This window comes from Emiliania huxleyi (assembly GCF_000372725.1).
Source record: "Emiliania huxleyi CCMP1516 unplaced genomic scaffold EMIHUscaffold_1, whole genome shotgun sequence".
NCBI classification, from domain to species: domain Eukaryota; phylum Haptophyta; order Isochrysidales; family Noelaerhabdaceae; genus Emiliania; species Emiliania huxleyi.
In genome coordinates, this window is record NW_005202428.1 from 2686084 (window position 1) to 2700787 (window position 14704).

The 14704-nt window shown below is 66.7% G+C and overlaps 4 protein-coding genes across 4 annotated transcripts; 1 reads left to right on the forward strand and 3 right to left on the reverse strand.

Annotated features, from left to right (window-relative positions):
- Positions 1–81: 81 nt before the first annotated feature.
- On the reverse strand, positions 82–1144 carry EMIHUDRAFT_61012 (hypothetical protein; the record flags this gene model as incomplete). Its single annotated transcript, XM_005794467.1, has 2 exons — positions 82–424; positions 585–1144. 2 exons carry the CDS (start codon positions 1142–1144, stop codon positions 82–84), a joined length of 903 nt encoding a protein of 300 aa, XP_005794524.1.
- A 2580-nt stretch (positions 1145–3724) lies between these two features.
- Positions 3725–5092, reverse strand: EMIHUDRAFT_194813 (Metaxin; the record flags this gene model as incomplete). The annotated part of the gene is made up of 5 exons (XM_005794468.1): positions 3725–3775; positions 3855–3908; positions 4122–4214; positions 4428–4525; positions 4606–5092. 5 exons carry the CDS (start codon positions 5090–5092, stop codon positions 3725–3727), a joined length of 783 nt encoding a protein of 260 aa, XP_005794525.1.
- A 2416-nt stretch (positions 5093–7508) lies between these two features.
- Positions 7509–9574, forward strand: EMIHUDRAFT_461091 (hypothetical protein; the record flags this gene model as incomplete). The annotated part of the gene is made up of 5 exons (XM_005794469.1): positions 7509–8141; positions 8214–8276; positions 8454–8532; positions 8697–8819; positions 8969–9574. The coding sequence occupies 5 exons, from the start codon at positions 7509–7511 to the stop codon at positions 9541–9543; spliced, it is 1473 nt and encodes a 490-aa protein (XP_005794526.1). The 3' UTR covers positions 9544–9574.
- A 1404-nt stretch (positions 9575–10978) lies between these two features.
- EMIHUDRAFT_194815 (hypothetical protein) lies at positions 10979–13407 on the reverse strand (the record flags this gene model as incomplete). The annotated part of the gene is made up of 6 exons (XM_005794470.1): positions 10979–11014; positions 11256–11936; positions 12083–12121; positions 12414–12499; positions 12666–12762; positions 12847–13407. 6 exons carry the CDS (start codon positions 13405–13407, stop codon positions 10979–10981), a joined length of 1500 nt encoding a protein of 499 aa, XP_005794527.1.
- Between the last annotated feature and the right edge of the window lie 1297 nt (positions 13408–14704).

Consider the following 14704-nt stretch of genomic DNA (forward strand, 5'->3'; position numbering starts at 1 on the left):
AGGTCGTCCGACGGCCGCGGAACGGGTGGGAGTGCATCATCGACCAAACCGAAAGCGACAAAACAAAAAACTCTCTCCGTCTTACCGCGCGGCTTGCTGCTCGAGCTCGCTCGCTCCCTCGCCGGCGCCGCCCGCCTCGACCCACCCCTCCCCAAACACGAACCGGATCTCCCTCCCCGCCGCCTCCTCCGAATCCGACCCGTGCGCCGCGTTCGCCTGCTTGTCGCGCCCCCAACGCGCTCGCACGCTCCGCGGCGCCTTTGGGCGCCGCACCCGGCCGTGCCTGTCCGTGTACCCTCTCGCCGCCGCCGGGTCGCCGGGCCCGAGCAGCTCCCTCCACGCGCCTATGGCCCCCGCCCGCTGCAGGAGGAGGGCGACCACCTCGCCGCTCGCGTAAAACGAGACCATCTCCGAGAAGAAGCGCCTGCCAGCATCGCACTCTGACTCGTCATCAGTGTCCCGCGGAGAGGGAGGCGGCCTCCGAGCAGAGGCGCCGCGCGCGGTCGCCGGACGATGAGCCCCACGAGGCCTGCGTCGAGATCGCGGCTGATGACCCGAGCTGACCCGAGCTGACCCGAGATTACGACGAGCATGAGGCCTGCAGGAAGGCCGCCGCCTCCCCCTCCCCCATCCTCCACCTCCTCCGCCGCACGACCTCGAACCCGTGCTCCGCGATCAGAGCCTCCACCTCGCCCGCCGCCCCACTCGCGACGCAGTCCGGCTTGAGGAGGGCGAGGGTCCGCTCGGGCGAGGGAGGCGGAGCAGGAGGCGCCCACTGGCCACCCTCCCCGAGGGCCGCCCACTGCCGCGCCGCTCCTGCCACGCACAAGGAAACCCGGTGAAGCAACCCGCGCCAAGCACCTCTGCTGACGTCGTGGCGCAGTCTCGGCGGTTGGGTCTCGGCGGTTGGGTCTCGGCTGCACGCGGCCAGCACCTCTGCACTCGTCTCCGCAGACGCTGGCGTCGCGGCAGGCGCCGAGCACGGAGAGGGCGACCTTGGCGGTGCGGGCAGGCACCCGGCGGCGAGCAGCCCCGTGCGCGGGCTGGACGAGCAGCGGGCCCAACAGCTCCGACAGCGCGGCGGCGGCGCCGGCAAAATCCTCCGCCTCGAGCCGGCAGGTCGCGAGCACCTGCAGACTCGCATCGTCCTGCACGCCGGCCGCGGCAGCCTCGGCGAAGAGCGTCTCCACCGTACCCGGCGATGACGCGCACACTCGCATCGCGCGGTTGTGCGCGTTTGGGCCGAGCGCAAAGGCGGTCCCGTCCTCCCGCAGCCGGCGGAGCTCCTCGAGGGCGCAGCTGCAGCCCTCTGGGTCGCCACGGGACGACATCGCCTCGAGCTGGTCGAATCGCTTCAGGGCAGCGACCACTCGCCGCCGCTCAGACGCCGTCGAGTCTGCCTCTGGCCGCGGCGCTGAGGCGAGTGGCGGGTGGATGCGAGGAGAGCAGCAGCTGGCGAGTGTGAGCAGCCGTCGTGCGGAGGAAGCCAGCATATACAGCGTCGTGGCTCCGATTCACGGCGTATGCCAACAGGGAGGAGGAGGCTGACGCCGCAGAGGCCTGCCGGGAGAGGCGGCGCGAGCGCAGATTTTTTTTTGGTGTACGAGGTATTTGGTGTAAAACAAACGCCGCGGACATAAATAAATAAATACAACGGACATCCCAAGCTAGCGGACATGGCACATCGCTCTCGCGGAAAATTTTCTTTTTTTGGTGCGCCCCTGCCGAAAATCTTTTGCCTTTGCCTTCACACATGCGCACCAAGAGCGGCGTCGTGGCCATCCTCGCCGCCTCGGCGCGGCCGCGCGCTGCGTGGCAGCGTATGGTCTTCCCCGACTCCGCCGAGGCGGGCCAGGAGCCGCGGGTGCCTCTCTCCATCGCCGAGCTGCAGCGCCGCGTGACCGGCTTCTGGACAATCTACGACGACCTCGCCACGGAGGATGCACTGAGCGCAGTGGCGGGAGGAGAGTCGACAAAGTCGCTATTCAGCACCAACATGGTCCTGCGCGCCGACGGAGCCGTCTCCCGCGGCTCCGACTTCCCAGGCGGCGAGTGGTCGGTTGTCAGGGCAGCTAGATGTCCCGGCTCCCTCCCTCCCTCCCTCCCTCCCTCCCTCCCTCCCTCCCTCCCTCCCTCCCTCTCTCTCTCTCTCTTCTCTCTCTCTCTCTCTCTCTCTCTCTCTCTCTCTCTCTCTCTCTCTCTCTCTCTCTCTCTCTCTCTCTCTCTCTCTCTGTTGGCGGTGGGATGGCCGCGCTGTGAACGAAGCCGTCCTCGGACACGGGCGGAGGGCCAGTCACTTGCAGACGTCGCCTCCGTCGCCGCGACTCTCTCCCCGGCCTCACCACGCCACCACCGCTCCTCCGCCGGTGCAGGTGGAGGACGGCTCGCGGAGGAGGCGGCTGCGGATGACCCTCACAAACCGGCGGGCGGGGCTGGAGCGGAGGTACGACGGGCTCCTCTTCTCGCTCGCGCTCACAGACCCCGGCACGGACGGCGGCGGCGGCGGCGGCGGGGAGGGAGGCGGCGGCGGCGGCGGCGGCGGTGCCGACGGCGGCGGCGGCGGCAAGGGCGCTGCGCCGAGCCTGCGGGTGGTTGGCAAGGTGACGGCGTGGAACTCGACGTCTCCGAACGGGGAGGGCGGCACGCTGCACGCGGAGGAGAGCTCCTTCTCGATGGCGACTCTTCGCGCGGCGGGGTGGCTGGCAGGGAGGGCGGCCTCTCTTCACACCTCGCGCGTGTGAGCAGGTGAAGCTCGAGGTGGACCGGTCGGCGCTGGTGCCCACCATCAAGCCCTTCTCGCGCGAGGCGCCGCAACCCCCTCCCGCACGCCCTCTCACCAGTCTCCGTCCACCAGCCTCGAGTTCTCGCCCCACCCCACACCCACACTCGAGTCGCTGCGTTGGTACGCGTCGCTGCTGGGTGTGCGTGTGCGTGGACGCGTGGCTGCGCTGTCGGAGTGCTGCGCTCACGGCCCCGCCGAGCGAGCAGGTGGACGAGAACGAGATGCGCAGGGAGATGGAGGCGCAGCGCAAGCTCGACAAGGCGAGCCCGCCCGAGCGAGGCCTAGCGAGGGGAGGGCCTGGGCGCGGGAGGAGCACGCGCGGGGGAGGGCCTTAGCAGGGCCTCGCACACGCAGGCGCTCCACAGAGGCACGGCTCTGCGCCCCTAGGCGGACGCCGACGAGTTGCGGCAGCTCCTCGAGGACGTGCGGGCGGCCAAGCGCGAGGGGGGGTGGGAGGGGGGCGAGGGGGAGGCGCCTCCTCGCGCGAGCCCGAGCGAGGCGGGGGTGGACGCAGACGACCGCGAGTGACTTTTGGAGTGTGAGTGTGAGGTAGAAGAGTAGTTGTTCACGTACATTAGGTACAGGCTCTTAAGGTCCGACAGGTTCGGCACCGGGCACCGCCTCGGCCGAGCGGCCGCCCCTCACGCAGAACTGATCATTTTCAGATCACACCGTGTGAATCACAGGCTCTATCGTACACGCTATAATAACCCTTTTTTGTGTGTGCCCTGTGACGGTTGTGTACGCTCGAGCTGTACTGTTGGCCAACAGTCGAGGGCCAACCTCGCGAGTGTGTGTGGAGGCCGAGCGTTCTCAGTCATGGAACATGGGACCTCGTAATTCCAGCCCAGTCCCGCCAGAGGACGAGCACAAGAGGTGAACCCCGCCACCCCGGCCTCACGCCTTGTGGCAGGGAGGCCCCCACAGCCCGCCCGTCGGTCGTCACTGCTGCTCGTCGGCGGCGTACTCGTCGAGCTCCTCCTCGCCGCCCACCTGTTCACGCTGCAGGTGTGAAGACACGCAGCTCGCAGGGGCCGCCCCTCCTTTCGCCGCCCGCCAAGTCTGTCGCGACAGCGTACACCAGTGCGCCGCCAAGCGCGCCGAGCACGGCGTTGCGAGACCGCTCCTTGAAGCGGCGCTGCTTGGGCGTGCGGCTGCTCTTGCCGCCGCCCGCCGCCGCCTCGGACGCCTCGCCGCCGCCGCCCTCGTCTGCCCCGAAAGCATACGGGAAGGCGGTGGGGCGGCCGGTCAGCGGCGGAGGCCTGAGCCGCGGGTCTGTCTCCGGCGAGGGGAGGAGGGGCTCAAAGGAGCCGAAGAAGGTGGTCGAGAAGGCCTCGACGTAGCTGCAGAGGGCAGGCAGCGACTTGAGGTGCGCACGCAGGGTGTCGCGAGGCAGCGGGCAGCGCAGCACGGCGGTCAGGTACGAGAAAGCCTGTCTCACGGAGCGAAGAGGCGTGCGAGGAGCTAGTGTGCGGAGCCAGCCCGGCGGAGGAGGGAGGGGGGCGGACGAGGAGGGGACGTGGGCGAAGCGATGCGGAGGAGGAAGGCGGGGTGTCAGTGTCACCCCCAACTTCATTGGCGCCGGATGCGTCAGAAGTGACAATGAGGAGGGAGCGAGGGAGGCGCGGGGCGCCGTCGCGTCCACCGCCGATGCGCCGGAGGCGAAGAAGGAGCCGCGGCCGGTGAGGCGCGTGTTCAGCGCCTCGAGCGCCTCGCCGCCCAGCCGGTACGCCACGCCCTCACCTACTCGCCCTCGCGCTGTGAACGCGCCTTGTTCACAGCGGCCGAGCAGTGCACAGCGGCCCTCTCGCCCATCGCGCCACGCCTCGCCAGCTGCGAGAGGGCGCGCCGGCGCATCGTCCACGGCAGGTAGAGGCAGAGTGGGAGGGGCAGCCTCTGCGCGTACGCGGGCTTGAGCACCGCGGCGTAGTTGTCCTCCTCGGCCCAGCACGCGTACAGCAGCGCCAGCCCGAGCCGCTCCTCGACGAGAGCCGTCCACGCGGCGGACTCGGCGCGCTCCTCGGCGGAGAGCTTCGCGTCGGCGTCGATCCCGCCCTCGCGCAGGTGCGCGTACAGCCCGTCCGGCTCCACCGCGCGCGCGCCGTCGCGCAGCACCGGCAGCAGCAGCGGCGACCAGCCCGGCGCGGCGGCCGAGGCGTCCTCAACCTCGTAGGAGCGGCCGCAGACGCGAAGGTAGGCCTGCGCCTTTGTGCACCGCGGATCGACCGAAGGCGCGCCCCACGCGGGCGAGTACTGCAAAAGCCGCAGCGTTGGCCCCGCTGGCAGCACTTGGGCCGTCGTGGCAGCCATATCGTGAAAAAGAAGTAGAAAAAAAACCGTAAGCAACAATTCGAAATAACACACTCCATGCTTCGCAATGCCGCGAGGAGGGCGGAGTTACGCAGAGCGGCGAGAGAAGCAGCGAGAGCAAGGCAGACGGCAGCGGCGTCTCAGAACGAGGCCGAGGAGAGCGATGAGTCAGAGGATGAGGAACAGCAGGGGAGAGAACGAGGACGAGAGTGAGAAGAACGAGATTTGGCATGAAGGTCGCTGCGAGAATTGGTGAGAAACTGCGAAGAGAGATAGGAAGTGGTAGACGCCCGAGGGTGGGCGACGGCTAGCACCACACTCCTCTCCTTAAAATCTGAGGGAGGGTGTAGAGGATGTAGAGTGTAGAGCGCTGTAGAGCTGTAGAGATGTAGAGCGCTCTGGAGCGCTGTAGAGCGCTGTAGAGCTGTAGAGCTCTACATCCGGCGCGGGACAGAGCGATGCAGATGTAGAGCGATGTAGAGCGCGATTTTGCTGTAGAGTTTGTTGTAGAGGCTCTACAGCAAAACCGCCGGGGAGGCAGTGACTCAAAGAGGTCGAGCCGCACTAATGGGGTGTCTCCGAGCTTACTGGAGCTCTGGTGGACGGCCCTGACTATCTCTGACACACAGAGAGTCACTCTGACGGCACACAACACCCTATAACTGCGTCATGACCAGCCTGCCATGCGTCGCCGGTGCCACATTCGTCACAGTGCTTCTTTAGCAGGCGGTGGACTGTCGGCTGCGAAGCGGTCGCATTTGCGCGAGGCGAGGCGAGCATTCAGACGCGTTGCATGCGCCATGACTCGCGCCAGCGCGTGCGGGAGCTCCTGGCTGAGCGTTGAGTCCAGGCGAGTTGCGCTGGCCACGATCGCTACGCCGAGCCGAGCTGACGCGCCGAGGCGCCGGCCAGTCGCAGCCGTGAGGCATGCCACAGCAGCAGAGGCACCTCCCACCCATTGGGCGGGCAGACAGAAGGCCAGGGCAGCACTGGCAGGAAGTGCAACGCGCCTCATGTCGGAGAGCGACCGTGCCTCTTTCGCCGCTTATGATGTAGAGTTTGTTGTAGAGATTTCACGCTGTAGAGGGCCTCTACATCGCTCTACATCTGCATCGCTCTGTCCCGCGGCGGATGTAGAGCTCTACAGCTCTACAGCGCTCCAGAGCGCTCTACAGCTCTACAGCTCTACAGCGCTCTACACTCTACATCCTCTACACCCTCCCTCACAGCTTAAAATCCCTGTGTGGTGGCGGCGAGCCGTCCTCCCATCCCTCCTTTGCGTTGTCTGTTTTCTTTCTTTCTTTCTTTTGCATTGCGCGGACTAACGTCCACTCATCCAGGAGGCGTCACCAGATCTTGGACACAGCACAGATGACGACTTAGTGTGGGGAGGGTCGGCGAGCACTCACTCACTAGGCGGCGCCGCAGGGCCGGGGCACTGGCCACGGCCTCGCCGACCACTAGAAGGCGGCCCACCCACTACGCGCACTAAGTTAGTGCGCGGGGTGGCGGGAGGCACCCACTAGCCCGCTCGCCGGCGGCCCACTCACTACGCGCACTAACTTAGTGCGCGGGGGTGGCGGGAGGCACTCACCCACTAGCCCGCTCGCCGGCGGCCCACTCACTACGCGCACTAACTTAGTGCGCGGGGTGGCGGGAGGCACTCACCCAGACTAGCCCGCTCGCCGGCGGCCCACCACACCAGGGCACTATCTTAGTGCGCGGGGTGGCGGGAGGCACTCACCCACTGTCCGGACACAGCGAATCGATTTCACGTTTGCGAGCGAGTGTGAAGTGATTGAGGACGGATGCTCCCACCGAGTTCCTACACTCTGACACTCACTTGCAAGCGTCGGCTCCCATGAGCGGGCCTGGGACAGTGACAGCGGTACTGTGTGAGAGAGATTATTTGGGTCAACCTGTAACTACGTCTACGAGCGCGTCGGGCTGGCGATGGAGAAGTGAGCCTGTGCATGTCTCTACTCTTTCGCCGGCCGGAGGCACTCACTTCCGCGCACTAAGTTTTAGTGCGCGTAGTAGCCGATCTCGCCTCCGTCCGCCGGCGAAGGGCACTACGAGCGGCCCGCCGGACCACTCCCCTCGCGGCCGGCCGGAGGCACTCACTTCCGCGCACTAAGTTAGTGTGCGTATGTCCCGGCCTCCGACCACGACTCCCGGGAGCACTTGACCCGCCTCGGCGCACCACTAGCCCTCTTCCAGCTCACAGACTAACTTGCGTCGACTTAGTTCCCCGCAGGGCCCGGGACCACTCACTCACTACATCATCGGTGCTCTTCACAGCCTTGTTATTGAGAAGAAAATACCTCCTATGGCGCTGTGCGCTGGCCTTCACACGAGTTAGTGACTCATCCGAGGTTGCCCTGTAGCCAGCGACGGCTTACGTCGCCCACCCACTATGCTCTCCACCCTGATCCGCGGCTTCGCCGGGGCAACGGACGGGCGCTTCTACAGGGTATCGCCATCCTTTGTCGACTCCGCCCTCCCGCCTGGCGCCTCTGTCATACCGCGGCCGACGTTTGCGGCTTGGCTCCGCGCTGGGCCGCTCGTCCTCATCAACACGCCCAACACGATCTGGGCGCTCATCGCGGTCTGCATGTTTGAGTGCGTGCCCTACGACCTGTCTCGCACCGGGCCGGCCGCGTCGGCGCCTCTGAGCGCCGCTTTCTTCGCCGCGCGCCTCCCGCTGTGGCTGGGCGTGTGGCTAGGTTACACGCTCTGGTGGCACGCGACGCTGCACTGGTTTGGCTTCGCCGAGCGGCCCTTTGTCGCGGCGCGCGAGTACCGTCCGGGCAGGGTTGCGCACAACCTCGTCTGGTCGGTCTCTGGCGTCGTCATCTGGACGGGCTTTGAGAATGTCTTTGCCTACCTCTGGGCGACGGGGAGGCTGGCGTACGTGGACGAGACCGCCTGGTCGTCGCGGCGCGGCGCGCTGCACTTTTGCGCCGCGCTCCTCCTCGTCCCCCTCTGGCGGGACGTGCACTTCTTCTTTGCGCACCGGATGCTGCACTTCAACGCCCTGTACGCGCAGGTGCGATAGCCTGCACCGCCGCAGCTTGTCTTCACTCTGCGCCTACCCCTCACTGTCTCTTCACCTCGTCAGGTGCACAGCCTGCACCACCGCAACACGGACGTGGAGCCCTTCTCCGGCCTGTGCATGCACCCGGCAGCAGAAAGAAAGAGATGCCGAGTTGGGACCCGACTAGCACTTCGGGAAAGACGCGTGCTGGTGGCATTTGTGTTCACGCGATGCTCTGAACACAACTCCTTTATTATTATTATTATTATTATTATTATTGTTATTATTATTATTATTATTATTATTATTGTTCGCACCGCACAGGTGGAGCACCTCTACTACTTTGCGTGCGCCCTCCCCTCCCTCCTCCTCCTCACTACCCCGTTCGCGCTGCTCTGGAACGGCGTGCGCCTAGCGCAGCCTCGCGCCTGGTAGCAGCGCCAGCAGAGCTCGGTAGCAGCGGTGCGCCACCGGGTACGGCATCGGCGCCAGTAGCCTCACTCTAGTAGTAGGAGGCAACCTCACAGCAGCCTCACTCCGGCCCCTAGCCCCTGCCCCGACCCGTAGGGGTGCACCTCCTGCTCTCGCCGGGCGCGTCCCACTCCGGCTTCGAGGACCACTGGCAGGCAGACGCGTACCACTACTTCCACCACCGCTACGTCTCCTGCAACTACGCCGGCACCGACGCCGGCCTCGAGGACCCGCGAGGAGGGGCGACCACCTTCTCGGAACCTTCTCGGAACCTTCCTGTAGGCACCAACGCCGGCCTCGAAGAGCGGTGCCGGCCCGGCATGCGGCGCGATCTCGCCGCCGAGGCGTCGAGTGCCGGCCGCCCGTAGGCTTCCTCGACGTCTGGTTCGGCTCTTTCGTGGACACGCTCAAGCCGACGGACCAAAAGGGCTGCAAGCCGCGGCCAGACGCGAAGGCGACGCGCGCACGCACACGCGCGGGGCCGCCGCCCGCCGCGTACCGCGAGACCCGCAGTCCGATGCGGATGCGGCTTGGCTCAGCACGCGGGGGCGGGGGGGGAAGGGGCAGCCGGTGCCTTCGACCGGTGCGCGCGGGAGACCCGCACCTCCCCTCCGCCTCAGGCGACGCTGACTCGCCCTCCCAGCCTCGAGTTCGCGGCGTACCTCGCGCTGAGCGCCGGGTGCGTGCTGGCGTGGGCGGTGGCGGCGAGCGACGTCGCAGCGGGCGCGCACGCTGCCGCGCCGCGACTCGCAGCGCATTTGGCCGTCCTCGCGGGCTTCGGCCCCGTCGCCGCAGCCAGCGCCGTGACCGGCATCACGCGCTCGGGCGGAGGGGCGCCGAGGGGCGGGCCGCTCAAGACAGGGCTGCTGCTGGCTTGCGGCACGCTCTTTTGCAGCGTGCCGGTGAGCTGGGCGTGCTACCTCGCGCTGCAGCCGCCCGGTGAGGATGTGTGAAACAACTGTTCAGTTTACAAAGGCAAAAACGCCAGCCTACGCCCAGGCGCCCACCTCACACTCAGCACTCACACTGACACTTCTTTCTCCCCTATGGCTAGTGCCATTTCACTGTGGCACAGCTCGCGTTACAAAACCTTGATTTTGACCATGCGCGAAAAAGGTACATTTAGCGGGGTCGCAGCTGCCTCTGCGCGTCCATTGGATGTACCTTTGTCGCGCGCCGGAGACGACTCGACGCCGCTGAGATCGGAGATCAAGCTCTGACAGGTCGCACGTCGCTCCTTTGACGCCGACGTGATTTACCCGTGCAGATCACATCAGGACACGGTCTCGACGCGCTCAGTACGACGCCTGCGACCCGTCTCGGGTCAGGTGGCACGACGCTCATCGCGCCCGCCAGCGCTGCCGTGCAGGCTGCCACGTCGAGGTCGAGCACGCTTCTATACGCTCGCCGAGCCTTCCTTTCCATCCCATTAGGCAGCCTGGGAACGGTGGCGATCAGAGGCAAAGCCTACGAGGGGTGGTGGAACCACATGTCACGGCTACTGCCGGCTCGACCCCACGATAGCCTCCGAAGGCTGACTTTGAGGCACCATCATCGGACGATGTCGACGAGTTGGGTCGCTCTCGCGGTAGCCAGATGACCTCTCATACTAGGATCATCGGCCATGGCCGCAGGGAGCGCGGGGGAGGGCGCTGGATGCAACACGGAGCTCCGTTGGAGACGTTTTCAAGATTAGCGTGTCAGAGTGAAATGCCAAATGGCACTAGCCTATATTTTCCCCGCGACCTTAGGTTGAGAGCGCACCCGCCACACCCGGCCGCGCGCACGTGTCTCCCACACGTCGCCCACTGAGAGCAAGTCTGAGAGCACTTCGGATTGTGCGATTGTGCCTCCCAGCGAGCCCCTTCGCCCTGCCCCTGGATGTGGATCTCCCTCGACTAAATAAATAAATAAAAACGGACACCTCTCTACTGTGAGATGGGTAAAAAGGAACAGGTCCCCGCCCTGTTCCTTTTTACCCATCGTCCATCGACTGGTTACGCTGGTCTAGATTTTTTTTGGGGGCGCTCCACTTTTAGTGCCCACGCAGGAGAGGTCCTCTGTGTGGCTGTGTGGGCACTTATAAGTGGAGAGAGAAACGCCAATATCGAGATCTAGTAAGTTCAACCGCGCTGCCTCAAAGTGCGCGACAACACTCTGAGCACTGAGAGGCAAAGTCAAGTGAGAGGAGTCTCGGCCGTTTTCCCGACAACATCGCCCGGCAGCGCCCCTCGCGCTGGCCCAAACGCCGCCGTCGCCGCATCAGCCTCGATCGTCCGCCGCCGCCCTCTTCGCCGCCGCGTCGCCTTGCGATCGGCGTCCACCGCGCCCTCCCCGCCCGACCGCGCCGCGGCGCGCGCCTCCCGCAGCTGCTGCGCCTACGGCGCGTGTGCGGGACGTGACGAGGACGTGTCCTCCGGTCGCGCCTCGCCGGAGCCGCGCACGCCGGCGTGAGGCAAGCGCGCGCGCCGGCGTCCGGAAAGACAAAGAAGCCGAGCGAGAGAGGAGGCAGCTCGACGGTGCTGCCGCTCGACCGCCTATGGCAAGGAGCCACGCCTCACGGCAAAGCGCGTCACGCTCGCGCCTCGAGCCCGCCCCCGCGCGCCTCGGCGGCAGCGGCGGCAGCGTGCCGTCGGCCGCCGCGCGCAGCTCGACCCCGTTGAGAGCGACGCGCGGCGCGCGCAGGCCGGCGCGCGTCGGCGTGAGGAGGAAGTCGAGCCGGGGCGGCGGCGCGTCGGTCCGCGCGAGGCCGGCGAGGCCGACCCCGTGCGTGATGGACGGGGCCAGGTTCAGCAGCAGCACAGCCACCCCGCCCCACGCGTTGAGCGTCGGCGAGTCGTCTCCGCTCGCCGCATGCGCCGCATGGCCCGGGCTCGAGCGGGCGCAATGCGCGTAGGCGCGCAGCAGCGGCGCGGTGATTCCCGCGCGGTGATTCCCACCCGACTCCTCCTCCTCCGCGCCGTCCGGCTCGGCGGAGGAGATGTTGAGCAGCGGCGCGGCGGCGAGCCCGCTGGCGGCGCGCAGCACCCGCTTGAGCTTGACGACGCGGAGGGACTTCGGAGACATGAGCCGCCGCCAGAGCAGCAGCGAGTAAAAGTCGGGCGCCGGCTGCCGCCGCCGCAGGTCGAGCAGCGCGTAGTGGCCGCCTAGGATCGCCTGCCGGCAGCCGAAGGCGTGCCCGTGCCTCGCCAGCGCGCCGAGCAAGTCGTTGAACCAAAAGGAGGAGACGAAACCGTCCGTGACACCGCGCTGGCCAGAGTTGTACGCGCCTCCGCTCTCCGAGACGGCGGGGGCGACGAGGCCGGAGGAGGAGGCGTTAATCACCCTCGCCGCCGCCTGCAGGAGGGTTCCGAGAAGGCTCCGAGAAGGCTAGCGCAGGAGGGCGCCCGTCGCCCTGGCCGCCGCCTTGAGCTTCTCGGCCGCCGAGTCTCTCCGCTATCTCGGCTATACCTCGGCTATATCTCTGCCTTGAGCTTCCCGACCGCCGAGTCGAGCTTCTTCGGGTCGAGCGAGCGAGCCACCTGCCGCGGCGGCGCGGGGCGGTGAGCAGTCGCGGCTCGCGCCTCCCGCTCTCCGCCGAGGCGAGGCTGCCATCTGCCGCCCGTCCCCCGCGCCGAGAGGGTAGATGTGGTGGCTGAGGATGTCGAGCGGCAGCCGCCCGCCGTCGCCGTCGCCGCCGCCGCCGCCGCCGCCGCCGCCGCCTTCCTTGCTGGCGGCCCGAAGCTGGCTCAGGAAGAGCTTGGCCCACTCGGCGTCGAAGGCGGTGTCGGGCGCTAGCAGCAGAGGCGGCTTCGTCGGCCAGAGGGCGTCCACCTCCCGCCTCAGCGAGAGCAGGTCGCGAGCGTACTCGGCTGCGGACAGGTGCGCCTCGATGCCGGCGTCGCCGGCGAGCTCGTTGCCTAAAACGGAAAAGCGAGCTGCTGGGCGGCGCGGCGGCGCGGCGTGCGCCATCGAGCGGTGGCGGCGTGAGGGGCGAGAGGCCCGCCCAACGCGAGGCCGGCGGCCAATCTCGGCTCATCTCGGGAGATCTCGGCTATGTCTCGCCCAGCGCGAGGCCGGAGGGACGCTTGCCGGCGGCGGCGGTGGCGCGCAGCAGTGCGAGCAGGTTCGAGCTGTCCCACGCGCCGGAGTAGGAGGAGCAGCAGGGCGGGCGCGCGTCCTTCTTGAGGAGCCGGCAGGGCGTGTCCACCTGCACGGCGGGCCAGGCAGAGGCTCATGGAAGGCGACGGCTCGCGCGTGAGCAGACTGCGGGTAGAGCTGCCGGCTGGCACTCGTCGCGAGTGCGGCCGCGCAGAGCGTTGACGGAGAAGAGCACGCCGCAGCCGAGCCGCTCGCAGAACGAGAGGACCTCCAGCCAGCGGCTCAGCCGCAGGCACCCTCCGGTGAAGCCGATCCGGCGGGTCACGTCCACGGCAAACGGGGGGCAGCCGTCCTCCCGCGAGAGAGCAAAGGAGACCTGGTCGGCGAGCGAGCCGCCGACGCGGAGGTGGAGCGGCGCCAGCGCAGCGATCGCCGAGCCGAGCAGCGGGTCCGAGAGGTCGGCGGTGAGGAGCGACGAGTTTGTCCACGGGCACGAGCCGTAGTCGCACTTCTCCGCCGGCCACCAGTCGAGAGAGACGCAGGTGGAGGTGTCTCTCGTGCGCGACACGGCTTCGCTCTGCACCAGCCGGAGCCGCACGGGCAGGCGCGACGGCGGCGGGATGCGCGACGGCGGCCGCTTCGCCTCGGCCCCGCCACCGCTAGCGGAGCCACCCAGCCCCGCGATGTGGGCGAGGAGGAGTTGGAACGCGAGCGTCGCGCAGCCCATTGCGGCGAGGCAGGAGTAGGAGTAGGGGCGCGCGCGCGGCGCCCCTCTCTCCGTCTCTGTCGGTTGCGTTCGGGGAGGGATGTTAACGGTTGATTGAAGCTGGGCGAAGGCAGCCTTCAGCCCGTTTGCGGCGTCGCTCGCGCCTCTCTCGAGGTTCCGAGGTTTCCGTCCACCCCAGATGCTAAATCTGTATTTTGTGTATTTGGACTCGACTCCCGTCACGCCCACTAGCTCACGCCATCAGCCGCAGGATGGCCCCTCGCGGCCGCGAGAAAGACGCCGTCGCGCCGCTGGTAGGTGGCGAACTCGCGCTTCGCCTGCGAGATGCGTGCCACGACCTCGGGGCTGCTCACGGAGAGCTCCTTCCATGCGCGCTCCGGGTTGGCCGACGCCACGATGACGTCAGCGCGCTCCATAAACAAATAGAGCAGTGATCTCCAGGAGAGATGGGCGACGCACGAACACAGCGAGGCACAGTGGGCACGTACGTCCGACGGCGACGCCGCGCACCGATGTTTTCTTTTTTCGACCCGCCGCTGCCGAGGCTGGATGTGTATTTGTGCGTCTCTGATGCCATCTCCTTGCGTATTCGCATGTCCTAGGAGCCGGAACCCAGCTCCCAGGTGGGGACCTTCCTCCTCCCATCCCTCGTTTGGAGCACTCGTTTGGCTTATTTTATTTCTTTCTTTCTTAACAAGGTCTGAGAGAGAGAGATTTTTAGCAAGGTCTGTGAACAGAGTTGCCGTCGCAACTCGAGGTGGGAGAGTTCACGCGGATTAGGCTGGGGACTGAGCTGGGGAGACAGAGGCGTTTTGATGCGAGTGGATGCAAAAGAACGCCATCGCCATCCCAATCGCGAGTCGGACTGGACACCAATCAACGGCAACGCGGTATGTGGGCGGCCTAGACCTAGCCAGATAGGGGGTCTGTTCCCACTGAGTCGCGCCAAAACGCCCTACCTACCTACTTAATGCGGGCGCCAACCGCCAGGCTCCGTGCCCCACCTACCTACCTATTGCGGGGCCGCGCAGCGAAGCGAAAAAATACCCGTTGAGCCAAGAGCCCTTCTGTGAATAGGCGGCGCCGCACCCGTTTCGGCTGGCGTCCCAGCCGCAGGCGACACGTCTGGCATGGCCCCGTTCGCGGCTAAACGCGCCGTCTCCCGCGCGAGCGAAGCGGTTTTTTTACCCCCCCCCCCCCCCCCTCCTTATTTCCATATTATTGCCTGTCCTTTTATTTCTTTCACTCTCTTTCTTTCTCTATACTTATATTCCTTTTATCCCTTTTTAGTTTTTCC